The sequence below is a fragment of the Gadus chalcogrammus genome, chromosome 5 (assembly GCF_026213295.1).
Source record: "Gadus chalcogrammus isolate NIFS_2021 chromosome 5, NIFS_Gcha_1.0, whole genome shotgun sequence".
In the NCBI taxonomy this organism is placed as follows: domain Eukaryota; kingdom Metazoa; phylum Chordata; class Actinopteri; order Gadiformes; family Gadidae; genus Gadus; species Gadus chalcogrammus.
In genome coordinates, this window is record NC_079416.1 from 23,716,746 (window position 1) to 23,733,516 (window position 16,771).

Here is a 16,771-nt window from a genome sequence, read left to right on the forward strand (position 1 = left end):
CTGTTTGTGCACACCCATCAATTGGTTCTTGTACCCGTTTTTTTTAACGTCAAATAACAATGAAATCCATCTCTTCATTCGTTGCTTCCTCAATATATGGTCTTGTAGTGGTTTTCATACAACCAAGGGGACCTTATAACCTTTAGGCCTAAAACTTTCCCAAATAATAGATCACGTAAGCCTATACTTCCAGTCACGTACCATGCAAGTTCCGCCGAAATAACTCATCGTTAAGGCCAATGGAAAGTGTATGGACGGCATCAAAGCTGCCCTCAGAAGCAACAGTAAACATTGGGATTTTTCTCAGAATATCAGTCCACGGCTCTCCGGGTGTTCCTATAGATCTGGGAGGTGAGTCCCTCGGCCCGTTGTTCCCATGCCACTAATGCGTCGAAGATAATGTTTACCATTAGGGAAACCTGCTCAATTTGCTTCTATTGCGGTTGCTTCCGGGGGCTGTGATAACAACAAAAGGTCATTTTTAGGTTCAGAGACCCCTTCAAAAACCGCAAGATCCTCTCGACCCCAAAACATTTAAATCCATTCAGTTCAGAGCATTTCGGTTAAATGTGCCCTTTTTGTTGACAGCTGGTCGTTGAGCGCTCGGCGGTATGGGACGCGCACATTGGAACAACCGTACAGCGCGCGCTATCTCACCGATCCATCACGCACAGTCTTTATGTATGCCCGGTTCGTTTTCTAGATTAAATCGACATTTGGCGTGTGTTAAACATACAATATTGCTAAAGGTATTATTTACTTATTCAGTATTTGACTATAATTTAATTTAAATACGAAAATATAGACAATAAGCCCCTGCTAATTAATGCAACACATTGCTGCACATTTTGTTTTTTGTGTTCAAACATGTTCAGTATGACGGTATAACATGTAGCCTATACTGTTGTCCATTTGGAGACCTTTATGTCATACAGAAACACATTCAATTCATTATTTTATTATTATAAATTATGATTGCGTTAGTAATAGCCTATATTAGCCTATCTGAGTCATTCCGCTCATGACCATCGGTTCATGTCCGAATGACGAAAGTCTGCATGCATGGCCGCCAAAGACGATATGCTTGTCATGCAAAAGCCTGCATAGTTCACTGACTAAAAATGTCCGTGTCGAATGAATTGCTCACAGTGCCACTTGGGAGTCGTCGATGTTGTGACGATTGACGTACAACAACGGAAACGCACGTTACTTAATCTAACGGCATGGTCATTAGTCTCGCCCCTGAACTTGACTTAAAGTGTGCTCTCTTTTCGCCATTCCATTTGTTTGCTAAGTGCTCTGTAATGGCCTTTAGGCCTATATATCAACATATAATATATATGTATATATTAGAAATAATAATAACAGTATCACAGTGTGGTATTTATAAATGATATATTATTTAATGATAAATATATAGACGGGCCTAAAACATATATTATCATATGTAGCCTATAGGATTAAACCACCATTTGTAAAATAATTGAAACAATAAAGAAATAGTGTAATTTAATGATGGATAGCTGTGTAATAGCCTAGTCTCATTACTTTAAACCTAAACGTTCTTTTGTGAAGATCACGAAGAAAGAAAAACTAAAATAATAAATAGTTTCCTCGGCTCTAATACCAACCTATTGAGAGATGGCACCAGCCGACAGAAGCCATAAGCGGATTAGTGCGTTGGGCAATATGTCAACATTCAAGTGCATTTAAATGCCAAGCCAACCCGATTCTTCTACATCTCAATTAACCAGGAGCTATGTCAAGACATGCTGCACTGCTAATGGAGGTTCCCCAGAACAGACGATGAGTGACATGGTGGAAAGGCTGAGCCAACTGCAGCTGCACGCGTCCGGGAGGAACGCACGGGGACGGACAGTAAATAATAGGCTCCATAGGCTGAGGCGGTCTAATAAAACATCCCCGAGGCCAACTCAGGACCACGGTAACAAGGTCACACCGCTGGCTCGCCATACATTATGAAAATGACGCCTAATGTAGATCCGTTTGATGTACGATATGGGGTTGTCCCTACCCCATATCTAACATAAAACGGATCTAATTTATTCAAGATGTTCAACAAATATTTGTCAATTATCTGATCTTGGTGGCATCAGCCAGAAATATTTCGTGGGAATATCGTGGGATATTTAAAATAGCATGAATTTTCATTGTCTTATTTGTTAATTTATGTAAATATTTATATTGAATAAATCGCACTTCGTGTCCAACATTGTAAAGGCCCATATTCTAGGGGCCCTCCAGAGTAGCGTATTGTTTTTAATATTATAATTAAGTATTTTATTTATGAGTAGGTATCACATTATCATTCGTTTTAGTATTAGTAGTAGGCTATATAGTATAATTGTATTAAGTATTATTTTTATTACTATTGAATTTAGAGCAATGCCTACTTATTTCTCAGATGCATTCGATCATCAATACGGCCTTTTTCTATCAGTAGAAATGGCAATTTGATGAAAACTATTGAGAATAATGACGAATCTACAAAGAAGGTCAGGCTACAATTAGCCTAATCTAAATCCAACTTGTCCCGCAACCACCCAAATGCTGTTTATTGCCTTTGAGGTTGTTTCGGTAATCAAACGAATCGGATCCAAATCCACGATGACAATAGGTGCTTAGACATCGAGTTTGAACCAGGATTTATGCGACATTGTAGGCCTATGGCAGAGCCACTTTGAACTATATATTTTTTAATCAGTCGTATTAACCCTGGTGATTATCTTGGTATAACTTAATGTAGGCCTAAATACAAGGCCTGATTGGGTCTTTGTTGATAATAATGTAAAATTTGATTATTGGTGATTAGTGGACTTGAGTCATCCATTACCAAAGGCTATGTTTATGGTGGGAAATCGTGCATATTTACATACAGGCTACGTTTCAGATTTCGGGCAATGTAATTAGCCTCACTTAAAAGGCTTGACCATTAGGCTATTGGCATATAAGATCAAGCTGTATACCCTTGTAGACAAAGTGTTGCATCACCATGTCTTTGGTGGTTCCCCTCATCGACTGAGTCCATGGCGGAAACTGAGGAGATAGGTCAACTACATTCGTCAACGTGACAAAAAGTCATTTTCAGCGAAAATAAATAGGCAATTTAATGTTATATCATATATAAAGTGACATAATTGCCGATATTTCCATCGGACAGCGTACATTTGTTTATTCCATACGGCCCATTTAGTAGGCCCTGTTCAATCATCGGTGCTGATATAATAATAATAATAATAATAATAATAATAATAATAATAATAATAAATATTATTATTATCATCATCCAGCTAGGCCAACACATATTGCAGGAAAATCCTTGAGTAAATTCACAGCACTCAATTTGTTTTGGTTTTGTAAAAGGGTTATAATGAAGAATAATCAGACCCATCTGAGAAAAAATGTGTTCGACAAATCGATATTATCCACCGCGTTCCATCAATCGTCCTTAACATATAACAGACATTTTAACCGTCGGTAACCCAGCCGCGCTGACTCCCTCTGTGGTCTCCTCGTCTCTCCCTCGTCCCCCACACCATCACACGGCCTGACCGACCGCGGGAGGTCAGGCAGCGGGACCCCTGCCAAGGGGTTCGGCCAGCTCCATGTCGGTCTACCGAAGGGCTTCGAACATGTGACTCCTCCGCTAAACGACTGGCCTTCACGGAGCCTTTTGTTTTAGTGTATCGCAGTGTGGCGGTTCGAACCCCCTGATGGTCTTAACCCTGAAACGAGAGGAGGATTCTGTATTCCCTAGATGTGCCCTCGATGCTACGCCCCGAGCCCCCTTAGAACCAGAATTGATGACTTTGAGCTATATTGTGAGAGGAGCAGTGACACCATTAAATTCCTTTTTATAGTTTAGCACTTCTCCGAGGTTGAGCGGCCCAGTAACTTTAGTGGGGCCTTAATGAGGACGAACGCAGGTTAACGACGTATGTAGTCGTGTTTCAGAGCCCGGGGCTCGGGTTCTCGTGGGTAGGGGACAAAAAGTCACAATATTTACGACACATTTTAGCATCCATCACTCTGACATGTGTTCGTCTGGCACCTGGGCTCCATTAGGATTAAATATTGCGTTCCGCTCTAATTTGGAGCAGTCTCTGTCCAGTCAGACAGCGACCCTGCAGTGACATGCATCAAAAGTGCAATCTCCGTCATCGGTGTTGTGGCCTGAGAGACAGAGAGGAGAAGACCGCACTAAAGGTTTGGGTTGTCGTGATGTGGGCAACGGACTGACTCTTCCACTATTGAATGACCACATATATGTACAAACACAAGGGACTGAAAATGACCTCTGCACATTCCAGCAAGGGTATACGTAGAATATGATATCATTAGGCCTACATTCCATCTCGGTTTTATTGGACGTAGCGGGCCGGCTAATGTAATTAAACACATAGGCCTGCACACATCAAAGCCTGGTGGTACTTTAAGGCCTTTAGCTGACATCCAGTTGGTTTATGCGTCGTTGTTCATGCACACACTGCTTGGTACAAGCCCACGAGAAGCAAACGATAAAAATTTAAATAAACATTGCAGCATTGAGCTAGTTGATCTTCTTCCAATCAGTTAACTGAATAATTGCATTTATGGAGTTTTGAGGGAGTATATGTCTATCTGCTGTGGATGGCATCTTAATTATAACTTGATATGAATAATATTGAAAATAGTTAGGAGCTTATTAACAATAGGCCTACATGTTTAGCTCTGTTGTGCCTTTGAGTTGATTTAGTTTGCTTATTGATTCTGATGAACGTAGGAGGAGCCAAACCAACATGCATCCTACTCATTTTTTTGTCACGCCAATGTTTCGACTCGCCGAGGAAAAAAAGTACAGGAATACAATGCAGAACTGGCTCGAGACATGCCCATACTGTGTCAATCCTTTGCATTGCTTAAGCGAAGTATTTCAATCAAGGTGACAGCACTGGGCCCTATTTCAACTGCAGGCCTCCCGTTTCTCTTCTCGGTGGGACAGGCTGTGATTTCCTCAGATGTGTAAACCGGTAAATAGCCTACGGTCTGAACCGGCAGTGATGCTTAGCTGATCTATGACCACACCGACCCATTAAGCTCGGACCCGGCCAAATGTAACACAAAACAAAACCACATCCACAATAAACAATTACTGATCTTATAACCACGACACTGAATCGAAGAGGCCCATGCTCTTCGCCTATGGGACTAATCACATCAACTATAGGCCTAGTGTAGCCCCCTCCTCCAAAACCGTAGTGGAACGTTAACGTTCACCTGAGCCCTCGTTGCTGTACGGACACCGCACCGCACCGCAGGGGCGGCGGTCGCGGTAAATCATCTGCAGCGTCGACACAAGGCACAAGGTAGTAAGGCCCTTCATTGCGGTGGGTGTTTTACAGAAGCTTGAATATGGCCCACGTCTAAATGGGTGGAATTTTAAAGACACACCGAGACTCGGTGGAATGGACTATAAAAGATGTTTGAACTGTGCTTGTCAACAAAATGTATTTTGGCCGGATATATGTAATTCCCATAATCCATTAGAAAATGCGTGAACCTTGCTCTGTGCGCTACTTAAATGGATCCTGTTTTCACGTTCCTTGTATGTGCCAAGTAACACTAAAGTCAGAGCCTCTATTGCCCAAGCGGCTGCATTATTCTTCCATGATGCACTGGCGCCATCTTGTGGACAATAGCGATACAACAAACGGTGAGCTACATATTTAATTTGTTCTTCCTGAATACTAGTTGCGGCTTTTTGTAATTTTGTAACATTGCTTAGAAGTAGTAGTAGTAGGCTTACAATTGTATCCCCATTTTTTAATCCCAGGTTTATTTCAGAAACAAAAATATGCTGAAAGATGCTCTGAACAACATGCTGATTGTATATGAATCAATGATGTTCATTCATTAACATTGTTAGCCAACTGTTTAAAAGCTTGCGTTATGTTATAACTTCTATCCAAGAATCATAGGCTTACCAGTAGCCCAGTTAGTAGGCCTACCACTACATTGTAATTGTTAAGATACATCTTTAAAAGCTGAGATATACATGATAAACATTGGTTTCTGCCTCTTTTATACAAACTAGAGTTTTTGCGCACGCACTGCGCGCTCTCAACCTCTAGTTGTAATAAACAGGGGTAATTGTTCAATGGAAAGTGTAGGATAGGCTACTATGCATTCAAGTGTGTGCGCATGCTTGTGTGTGTGTGTGTGTGTGTGTGTGTGTGTGTGTGTGTGTGTGTGTGTGTGTGTGTGTGTGTGTGTGTGTGTGTGTGTGTGTGTGTGTGTGTGTGTGTGTGTGTGTGTGTGTGTGTGCGTGCGTGCGTGCGTGCGTGTGTGTGTGTGTGTGTGTGTGTGTGTGTGGTGTGTGCGCATGTGTGTGCGTTTCCGTGCATGTTCGTGCGCGTGTGCGTGCTTGCGGTGTATATATGCGTTCGCGCTTGGCACATGCGCACTTGAGTAACTTGAGTAGCTGGTGCGACAGGCCTGCTATTATAGTAGTAGGATTGTAATCTTGGTTTTTGGTATTTTCTCCTTATGCTGATACATTCTGATGCATTTGTGTAGGCCTACTGCATATACCTTCAATATTTATCAATGGGACCAGTGGCGTAACAAGGCAACGACAGGCCCGTATGCAGGATGTTCAAGGCGCCCCCCCCCCCCCCCCCCGGGGGGCTTCGTTACGATTGTTGACGGGGGGGGGGGGGTATGGAGCGATTTTATTTTTATTTTTTTTGGGGGGCCCTGATTGGCCCGGGCCCATTCGCGCCCGCATACCCTGCTTACCGATAGTTACGCCACTGAATGGGACTAAACCTATGGTTGACCATTGGGATGAGATGACAGACACGTTGCTCCTGGGTGATAGAAAGGCACTGACGAATCTGACGATTTTGGTTTGGCGAAAAATAATATAATAATAGCCTACTCCAGATTATACATCAGTTTAGGGTTGCAGGATTATATATAAGAAGAGACTTCTGCGAGGCATGATGAAAGGTCGCTGTCCCTCTTTCGGGCCAGACCGAGCGGGGAGAAAAGTACTTTTCTGTCGGCCCACTTTATGAGCTGACTATGATATGTCCCCTCATACCCAAGCCTGGTTTTAGTTTAACACTTTGGTGTGAGCCTCTTTTGGCAACTGCCCGCGTTGAATTTATAGTTGCTTATTTCGCACTGCACAATGTTTTTTATATGAATTACGATTCATTTAATTGTTTTAGTTTATTGTCTCTAACTTTTATTTGAGCGCCGATGGAGTCTTCTAGCCTATCTCTGTTTCTGCTTTAGTAGATATATCAATAGGCACTGAGCCAACCTTTCTGAATTAACAGTTCTTCACAAGCTGGTGTAAATTCAAATACTAAATGCTATTCCGACCACACCCTCATGGGGGCAGCAGAGTGTCACGCCTGTCCAAGCGGGTGCAATTCAACTGAAATGATTTGATTTAGTTTCGTGATGTGCGTTTTGCTTTTTCCCGATAATTACAAATACATTTTCGCTTGAGCAAACTCACATATTGGAAGCGGATAAAATTATATGTCCCATAAGGAGCTTCAGAGAACATTACTTTCCAGATTAAAATATAAAGGCCTACTCTCTTGTCCGATTCTAGGGCAAGCTCCCATTCATGGTCAACGCATATAACGGCTTTAACAAAGTAGCATCATAACCAACAGTCCTATAAACAATTATAGTTGACCAGTGCTTATAGAATGTAGCCACCAGCTGGTGGGTGATGTATGCATTGACATCTACAAACATCTATGTTTAGAGTAAGATTTGGACCCCGAGCTATGCATTTATCTAGGAAAAATGGTCCATTAAGCTGTCTGAGTTATTTGTTCGCTATTGGATATGTAAACATAAATGCTGTTTTTGGAAGAAAAATAATAATCGAAAATCTTACAGCTGCAACACAAAAGTGCATACACAGCATCAACACATGAAGATAGAACTAAACAGTTATTAGTTAATATACTTAACTGTATATTATTCAATACATTGTAAATGACTCCTACGCATATGTTCGTTTGAGTTTTTAAATCCATTTTTAAAATATAGGCTATATAACAACTCTGCATGTTTTATTAGAATGATTTGACTTAATCAAGGGTAAAATAATGCTTGACATAATTCTGATTTGTCAATCATTTTGAAACCTCGGCGTCTCTGTATTTAGGCTACCAAGTTGTGATTCAAAATGTAAATGCTTGCCAAACAACAAGTAGAATATAATGGGGGCCCTATGGGGTGTTTGTCGACCATCTGGGTATAAAATTCACTTTTTCGTAACGGTTAATAAATTACTCACAAAAGTAGAACCTCAAATGTTGGCTAAACAATCCGCTTTAACTATAACTGATATGTCAACACTGATATCCTTTAGTAGGCCTGCTGAAAGGGCCGCAGCTCGAGGACGGATACGCAAGATCCCGTTTCAAAAACAGAATGGACAATGACTCTCTCTCTCTCTCTCTCTCTCTCTCTCTCTCTCTCTCTCTCTCTCTCTCTCTCTCTCTCTCTCTCTCTCTCTCTCTCTTCCTCTCTCCCCCCCCTCCCCCTCTCTCTCTCTCTCTCTCTCTCTCTCTCTCTCTCTCTCTCTCTCTCTCTCTCTCTCTCTCTCTCTCTCTCTCTCTCTCGCTCTCTCGCTCTCTCTCGCTCTCTCTCTCTCTCTCTCGCTCTCAGTCAATTTCAAGTTAAATAAGCTTTATTGGCATGAGAAATAAAAATGTAGGCCTACATTGCCAAAGCAGGTGATCAAAACAAAATGTATGCATATCAAATTTTATACTAGGACTCAATATATGAAAAGTAAAATGTAGGATATATAAAAATTACAATTAGCATCTCCTATAAACAGATATATTTCTCTCTCCCTCTCTCTCTCTCTATCCCTCTCTCTCTCTCTCTCTCTCTCTCTCTCTCTCTCTCTCTCTCTCTCTCTCTCTCTCTCTCTCTCTCTCTCTCTCTCTCTCTCTCTCTCTCTCTCTCTCTCCCCCCTCCAGAGACAATGGATAATATAATTGACGCTGGTTGCTGGCACCGAGAGGCAGGTGCAGCCGTGACGCACATTGTGCGCTATGTGATGTAATATTGATTAGCAAACAACGTGGGAACACTAAAGAATACTTTGGGTTTTCACCCAAAGTTCATTGTGCAGAAGCAGGAGCGGACGGTTTTGATTCGATTACTACGGATGGTCTGGTGGTTCTCGTTCTATGTGCTTGTGCCCTGAAGTTAATGTCATTACAGAGGCCATGTTTGTTTAATATATTGGTGAAATTGAAAATATTCAGGGCTTAGTTTTATTTTATTTTTTCGGATTGCGCAGCACAGCTCTCCGGCCTCGGGTCGTACGACGAGGCTGCAGCCGAGAGAGAAAGTGGCGTCTGAAAGGAGGCTGCCGAGGGAGAGTAACAACAAGAGTCAATATTTGATGGTGGAGAGCTCTTGGGTGTTTCCGAGGGCCCACTCGGGCTGGAGCCGGCGGGTGTTAAATAGATTAAGGGGCTCGCAGATCAATGTGGGCAGAGATTCCCGCTCTTCGGACATGACTTCTCTTTGCCTTGCAGTGTTTGGCCCTCAACTCGAGTGTGTTCGGTGCACTCCTCAGCCCCGCTACTGTAATCCGCCGCTGTGTACACTGCGCGGCCGCAGAACTTAACGCTCTTGACCCCGAGTCCCGGCGAACCACAATCTGTTTATGGCATCGGAGTGAAAGACTATCCCTTACGATCTAATTACTTAAGAGTTTAATGGAATTGTTATACTATTCTGACTCGGTTTGTGCGTAAAGGGGATAGGCTATTTCATTCCGTCCATATGGGAAGGCTTGGGACTTTGTTGAACCGTGAAAAAGTAAAAGGAATTTAATGGGTCCCAACCGTCCCAAATCCCATATGTAATATTGCTTTGGACTATAGACTTGGCGGCCGTATAGACGTGGAGCAGTAGATAGCGGCCCGCATCCCATTCAGCCCCATTCACAACCATGACAACAAGGAACAAGCTCGGATTTATCCTGGAGCGTTAAAGGGCATTGTGCCGGGCGTCAATCAGGCATTATTGCGGGACTGAACAAATGCAAAATCTTGACTGGAACAAATGCTTCCAACGGGCCTCGGACGCGGGGCAACATTTCCCCCTTTGTTGTCCTCCGCTGGCTGGCATGTACGACCACCCAGGACGACTGAGAAGCATGTCCACTCTCCTCCTCCCGCGGACTGGGTCTCTCCTGCCACGTCTGAGGCAGATATCTCACTGCCCACCTATAACACAGCATTTAATGGAGACTTATGGTCCCCAAATAAAGAAAATGTGTGGAGGAATAAATAAATACAAAGTTATGGGGAAGAGAAAAACGTGTAATGATAAAGAACCCAACCTCTGCAACCCCAGAACATTAAGAAAGTCGGAAAGTTAAGAAAATGTTCAAGTTGAACATCCACGTTTTATTTAATAGGCCTATATGACTATATGACTATATGACTATATGACTATATGACTATATATATATATATATATATATATATATATATATATATATATATATATATATATATATATATATATATATATAATTAAATTTAGGCGTATTGGATGTGTTAGAAATGCTCATAAATAAAATGGGACGTTTTATCTTGGAAGTATTTCTTGCCACATCCTCGTGCTGTGAGGGCCCACATACTTGAAATTCTCCAACCTTCAGGTCTTATTAATACGCCTTTACAATAACCCAGGGTCATAAATGTATTAGCTAAACCAACTCGAGACATGGCTCGCTAATTGCTCACTTTGCATGCAAATATTAGACACGGTTTTTTTTCTCTGTGGATGGAGTGCAGGGAGGTGGTGGGTGGGGGGGGGGGTGGGGGGGGGGTATATGGGATGGGCCTCGTTGTCACTTGCCACCCAAGACGTGATTCACCCGCAACAATTACCATTATCTCTTCCCCCCAGTTTGACGATACGAGACGAATCTGTAATGATGACGAGTGTTTCCTTCGGTCATTGTTGAGGAGCTGCTGCTTGTTATCCCCGGGGCCGCCACACCTACCGCCATTGGGTGACAGCACTCGAGCTTTTCAGGTGCTTAGCGTACCCCCCCTGAGGAGAGAAGCGACCCCGTGTTTGCCTCCTGAAGTGCTGTTTATATAAACACTGAGCCTCCGCGCACACATCGCCACTCTGCGTTAGGGTGTTGTGACAGCGACCGTTCGACGCGCAAACTCCAACTTCTCAAGTGGAGAAGATCCGCAAGTAGTGTTTACTCCCACGGTTGTTTCCAGTTCTTTGAGAAGAATATTTCTGAATTTGGGAAAGGTTTTACGCACACGTTTTCGATTATTCCTGACGCAATGGCCAACGTGCCAACAAAATTGAGTTTTTCCGTCCGGAGCATTCTGGATCTTCCCGAGCATGAGTCCGAGGCGGCTCCAGTCCTCTCGCGCCCCAGCTCGCACTATTCCTCCTGGATAGACTACGGCGGGAGTCCTTATATGTGTAAGTACTCGCTGCGCTGTGTTTTTTCTGATGTGATGATTGTCTCATGATCCAACGTGCGTTTTTAAATCTATTTAAAGATTAACCTTTTAATGTGCATTTGTTTGTTATCAGCTTCGGACGAAGGCGGCCTTGAGGCGTCCCCCGATTCCACCAAACCCGAAGAATCCGCCGCGGACTCAGAGTCCGACCAGAACTCATCCGCCAACAGTAAGAAGAAGAAACGCCGCGTGCTCTTCTCCAAGGCCCAGACCTTCGAGCTCGAGCGACGGTTCCGCCAGCAGCGGTACCTGTCGGCCCCGGAGCGCGAGCATCTAGCGCACCTGCTCGGCCTGACGCCGACGCAGGTGAAGATCTGGTTCCAGAACCACCGCTACAAGATGAAGAGAGGACGCGCCGAGGCCTCGCAGGAAATGGCCCAATCTCAAATGCTGCGCAGAGTCGTCGTGCCGATTCTGGTTCGGGACGGAAAGCCTTATCAGAGCTCCTTATTTGACGCGGATCGGGACGGTTGCATGGCGCCCGGTGCCTCTCACGCACCCTCCTTCTCCATGGCGTCCTACCCGTCTTTCCAGCACGCGTCCACGGTCGCCCTCGCGCCCAGATACCAGCACTTTGCCAGCCCAGCCGAATCCAGACATGCGTTCGTGTGGAGAGACCTTTGGAACAATTCAGTTCACTTCAGTGCCTTTAAGTAATGAAGGCCTCGTGCGGCCGAAAAAGCTCATTTAGAACTGCATCAAATGCAACTGCATCTGAGCGTCTGCTTTTGAGACATTTACAGCCACTTAAACATTTGTAGATTTTCAATAGAAGAAAAACATTTTGCACATTTTATTTTGTTACAAATGACTGTGGCTATTTTGAAACCATAATGTTGATATTTTCTCATCTGGGTTCACTATTTGGCCCTATATATTTTTTTGTTCATTCGTTGTTGTCGTTGAATTCCATATTTGTATACTAATGTTAAATGGACAATAGGCCGTAGATATGTAGCAGCAATATAAAAGTATTAACCTAAATGTTTGAATGAAAATATATAATTTGTTGCATTGAAGTAGCCTTTCATTAAAGGCCAGAATTGTTTAAATCGTTTGTATTTCTTCCATTTATTATATCAATCAGACGAATGTCGTTTCGAGGACATTGAGTCCAAACACGTGTCCAAACATTCGACCAACCATTACATAACTCGACATCTCACGTTGAAATACGTTTCCACACTCCACCAACCTGAGTGGTGGCTGTGATGGTCAAACTAAAACATAGAGGCCTAAACCAAGCCGAGATGATGGTTTTGTAATGTTAAACTAAATCCAGGGGGCTAAAAGCTGAGCAAACACTGTGTGTCTAAAAGGAATGGATGGCGTTATCATGAGAATACACAGTCAACACGGTGACCTCAGCAGAACGGCCCATTGTGGAGTAAGGTTCCAGGCGGCTTTTCACTCGGACCAAATACGCGTTTTGTTAGTCGCCAAATTAGTTCCAATTAGTTAAATTCGTGCCATTCGTCTTACGTAGTAAAAGTATAATATTTCGTATTTGATGGTATCGCAAAGCCAGGCCAAAAAAATAACATATAACCTATAGCCCAAATAATTTAAACCTATCCCACCTCAATTTTGCTTTGATGGTCTCTGTTATGCAAGTATGCTATAACGCAGAACTTTTTGCATAATGGATCATTTAATAATTACTAAATAAGATGCTTCCGAGGATACAACGCATATATTTCAATCGAAAGTATAGAAGATTCTTCGGACGTTTTGTTTAAACGGTGTTTAAACACCATATAATGGGTGCCGCATGTTCCATGCTTGTCATACTAAAATGTGCAATGGATGAAATGGGGGGAAATACAAGAGAGGGGCGTCTCGTTTCACGACCTCCATAATGTTGTTTGCTCGTCCTGTGACCCTGTGCTCGTCGTCTCTGTCACCTGGCCCTTTGTCCGCCCGCCCGGGCCACCTTGCATCACATATGGAGGGACTGGCCGAACCCCTCAGCGCGATGCGTCTCCCCTTAAACACCCTTTTTGTCCCTGTGTCCCACCGTGAATGGACCATTGTCCGGCACCCAAAAGGGGACCTAGACAAAATCTTTAGTGTTTCAGTTCTCGTGATGTTTAATCAGTCTCCGCGACAAATTTATGAGGTTTAACTACACAATGGTGTTTTAGAGCGCCGTGGGTTTTAGGGGTGACAAAGACCGGCTTTTAGAGGTTGCCATTGGTTTTGGGGGTTGGCCAGAAGAATGATCTGTAAAGCAGGGATAGGTATTAGGCCTGCGCATCCTACAGCTTCACTCGTTGGTCTACATCAGGCCTCGATTCGAGAGTGTAATCCGTTCACTGTAGAATAGGTCCCTATCGTGTCCAATGCGCTACAATCAGATCTACTAATGGGCGTGTTTATTATTATATTTGCAGAATACATTTTGTTTAGATGTTCTTAATTCTAGAGGATACATCGATTTATTCGATCGTTTGTTACCGAATTAGCACCACTGGCTTATGGAACTCAACGGTGCTCCATTGAGGCACGTTTTCACTGCAGATTGTTTCAGTTGCAACGATTGCATACACGTGTTAGTTAGTTTAGCAATTCGGTGAGCTGATTCACTCAGGAGCAGCCTATATCGAACATAGTTGGTCGTTTATATTTCCACCAGATGGCAGTATAACACATGGTATGGCCGTGAAGGGCCACAAACTCGTGAACCCCACTTGTTGTAGGCGTGTGGTGATGAGATGGCCGCTAGGGGTCGGGCTTTACCCACGGACCACAGGTTGGTGGTTTTGGCTTGGTTCTAAAATCACGGCCGACCTCGTAAGAGCTGACGGCTCAGCTCGGCCAGAATCTGGGGGGCGGCCATGGATGCTGACGCGGTGTGACGTCAGCCCTCTCCGGGGTAGAACCACTGGCCGTCGGTAAAACGCGTGCGGTAAGTCGTATTTGCTCGAAAAGGTGTGGACCAGGTGTGGCTGGTGTGGCTCTGCAAATACCCCCACAATATTTTCTTCGCCTCCACTTTGATCTCCTCTCCTATGGTGGGAGAGGAAAATAACCTGCTATTCAAACATGTTGACCTTTATCCAAAGGCCTCACTGTAGATAGTGGCTTTTGTTTGATGGAGCCCATACACGCAAAACTAATTTGGACTGCTTGTTCCGCAACGTTATAATAAGTCGAATATTGTTGTTTTAAGCTATTAGATACCAACTAACTAAAATATATTAGGCCTACATACATTTTCTTTGGGTGTTTCACAGGCCTATATCATGTGTAATCTCGGATTTTAAGGCTCCTCTACAATGTCGGTATTTTTTCCTTTAGATAGGTTTCCCAGAGGTCGAGCTCGACAAATGAAGAATCCAACACAAAGAAGGAAATCCATTGAACCTCGAACCCCCATCGAGTCCTTGGCCGCAGTGGCCTGCTTGTGGCCTGTCCTCTCGGTAGTGCGGAGGGTCGCTGGCTCACGTTTCATATCGTCTGGTTTGACAAACATTTTCTGAAAGGTGGCTAAACGTTACCAACCTACCCCCCTGACCCAAACGGAGGCGCCGGCGTTTTAATGGACTTGCACTCGGTAATAATAAGATAAACGAAATAAATAATACCTAATATATGGAGGGGGGGGGGGCATGCTATCTCCAAGCTAAAACAACACAGAGGTTCGGTATACGGTCCTCATTATCTCAATGAATTAGCTCCGACGTTCGAACTTATTAACACTAATTAGCCATATTAAAGGAGTTCCAGTTCAAGTGTACTGGGTTAGATAATCAAGAACTCCATTTCATATTCCACGATGGAGAACGACATGCATAACCTAATTGCACGGAAATAAATATAGCCTACTTTGCATATCAGGTCAAGTTCAGAGCTGTCGAAGGGCCTGGGGGCCCGCGCGCTCAGATGGGATGTAGAGTTAAATGGTATTTGCGTGCAATCTGGAGGCAAAAACACCAATTTAAATCGAATGTCACTTTCACATTTGGATAATACATGTTCCTTTCCATTCCAGAACAGATAAGACTTCGGACATCTAACGTGCATAATGATGACATCATGTGTTGACACTAATCTAATAATCTAATAATCGATTTACACACCAGGCCCTATATGACGGTAAATAGATACACACGGGAAGGTGTGTATTCCATAATCATTCTGCTGTGCGCAGTGATGAAAATGTCCTGCACATTGCTTGTAAACGATCAGTTGGCCCTAAAGATAGGCTACCTACAAAACTCTGCTGGAATCAAAATCTGAGTATAAAATCAAATCTATAGTAGGATGTTGAAGGCTTTCATTATACAAAATATCGAATTATGAGACAGTTGTAAAAGCTGGTCGGTTTAGCCAAAGAAAGGCAGTGAGATGAGGTTATTTCACAGATCGGTCCACCAGAAGACGCTGTGTTTCTGTGGTTCCTGGACGGGGCGATGTTTCCTGGTAGACCGCCGGACTCGTGTTTCGGACGCACTGCTGGTTTCCTCCTCCTTGGGTTCGCGACGTAATCGTGTCAAATTAATCTTACATTTCAAAACTAATTTGGACACATTTCTATTGCATTTTTATACACGCACCGATTCAAATGTTGTTCACGTCGCCCGTGAAGGTTGGAATATTTTGTTTTCCATATTATTATAATATTAAGTTGGCCTACAATAATACAAAATATAACAAAAAATACATAATTTATTCTAATAACTGTGGTTGTTGATATTTATAATTAATATTATTATTATAATTTGCCTACTATTATTGGACTGTTTTTAGTAGGCTACTATAAGCACATTTAAAAAGTCATTACTGCTTTTTATTGCTGTCAGTATTTTTAGTGATAGCCTAATTACATTTTTCAATCGTTTCTATATGAATCAACATATTGTTGATTCCTGTTCATTTCTCTCTCTTTCAAAAATAGTTTTTCGGCAGTCTAAATAAGGTTGTGATAATATTTCTCTACTAACACCCTTAACCAAGTCACAGCGAACGTCATTTTCTTTGCCGTAGCATTCTCAACCTGCAAAATGAAACGATTATGAAATAAGAAACTGCTTTTCTCTGAGTCTACCGCCAATTGTAGTCCAAGCGCTGGATATTTCCAATAAAACTTTGTTGAGTTGCTTGACTTAAACTATCCTTGCTCCTTTAGCATTAAGGCAAGAAGCAATCGACGGCTACCTGGCGTGAGTCTGCGGAAGGAGAGCACTTGAACGCCGTTAACTTCACCT

The 16,771-nt window shown here is 43.0% G+C and overlaps 1 protein-coding gene across 1 annotated transcript; it reads left to right on the forward strand.

Moving 5' to 3' along the window:
• Positions 1–11,375: 11,375 nt before the first annotated feature.
• Positions 11,376–12,218, forward strand: nkx2.9 (NK2 transcription factor related, locus 9 (Drosophila)). The gene is made up of 2 exons (XM_056591409.1): positions 11,376–11,520; positions 11,635–12,218. Exons 1-2 carry the CDS (start codon positions 11,376–11,378, stop codon positions 12,216–12,218), a joined length of 729 nt encoding a protein of 242 aa, XP_056447384.1.
• Positions 12,219–16,771: the final 4,553 nt, after the last annotated feature.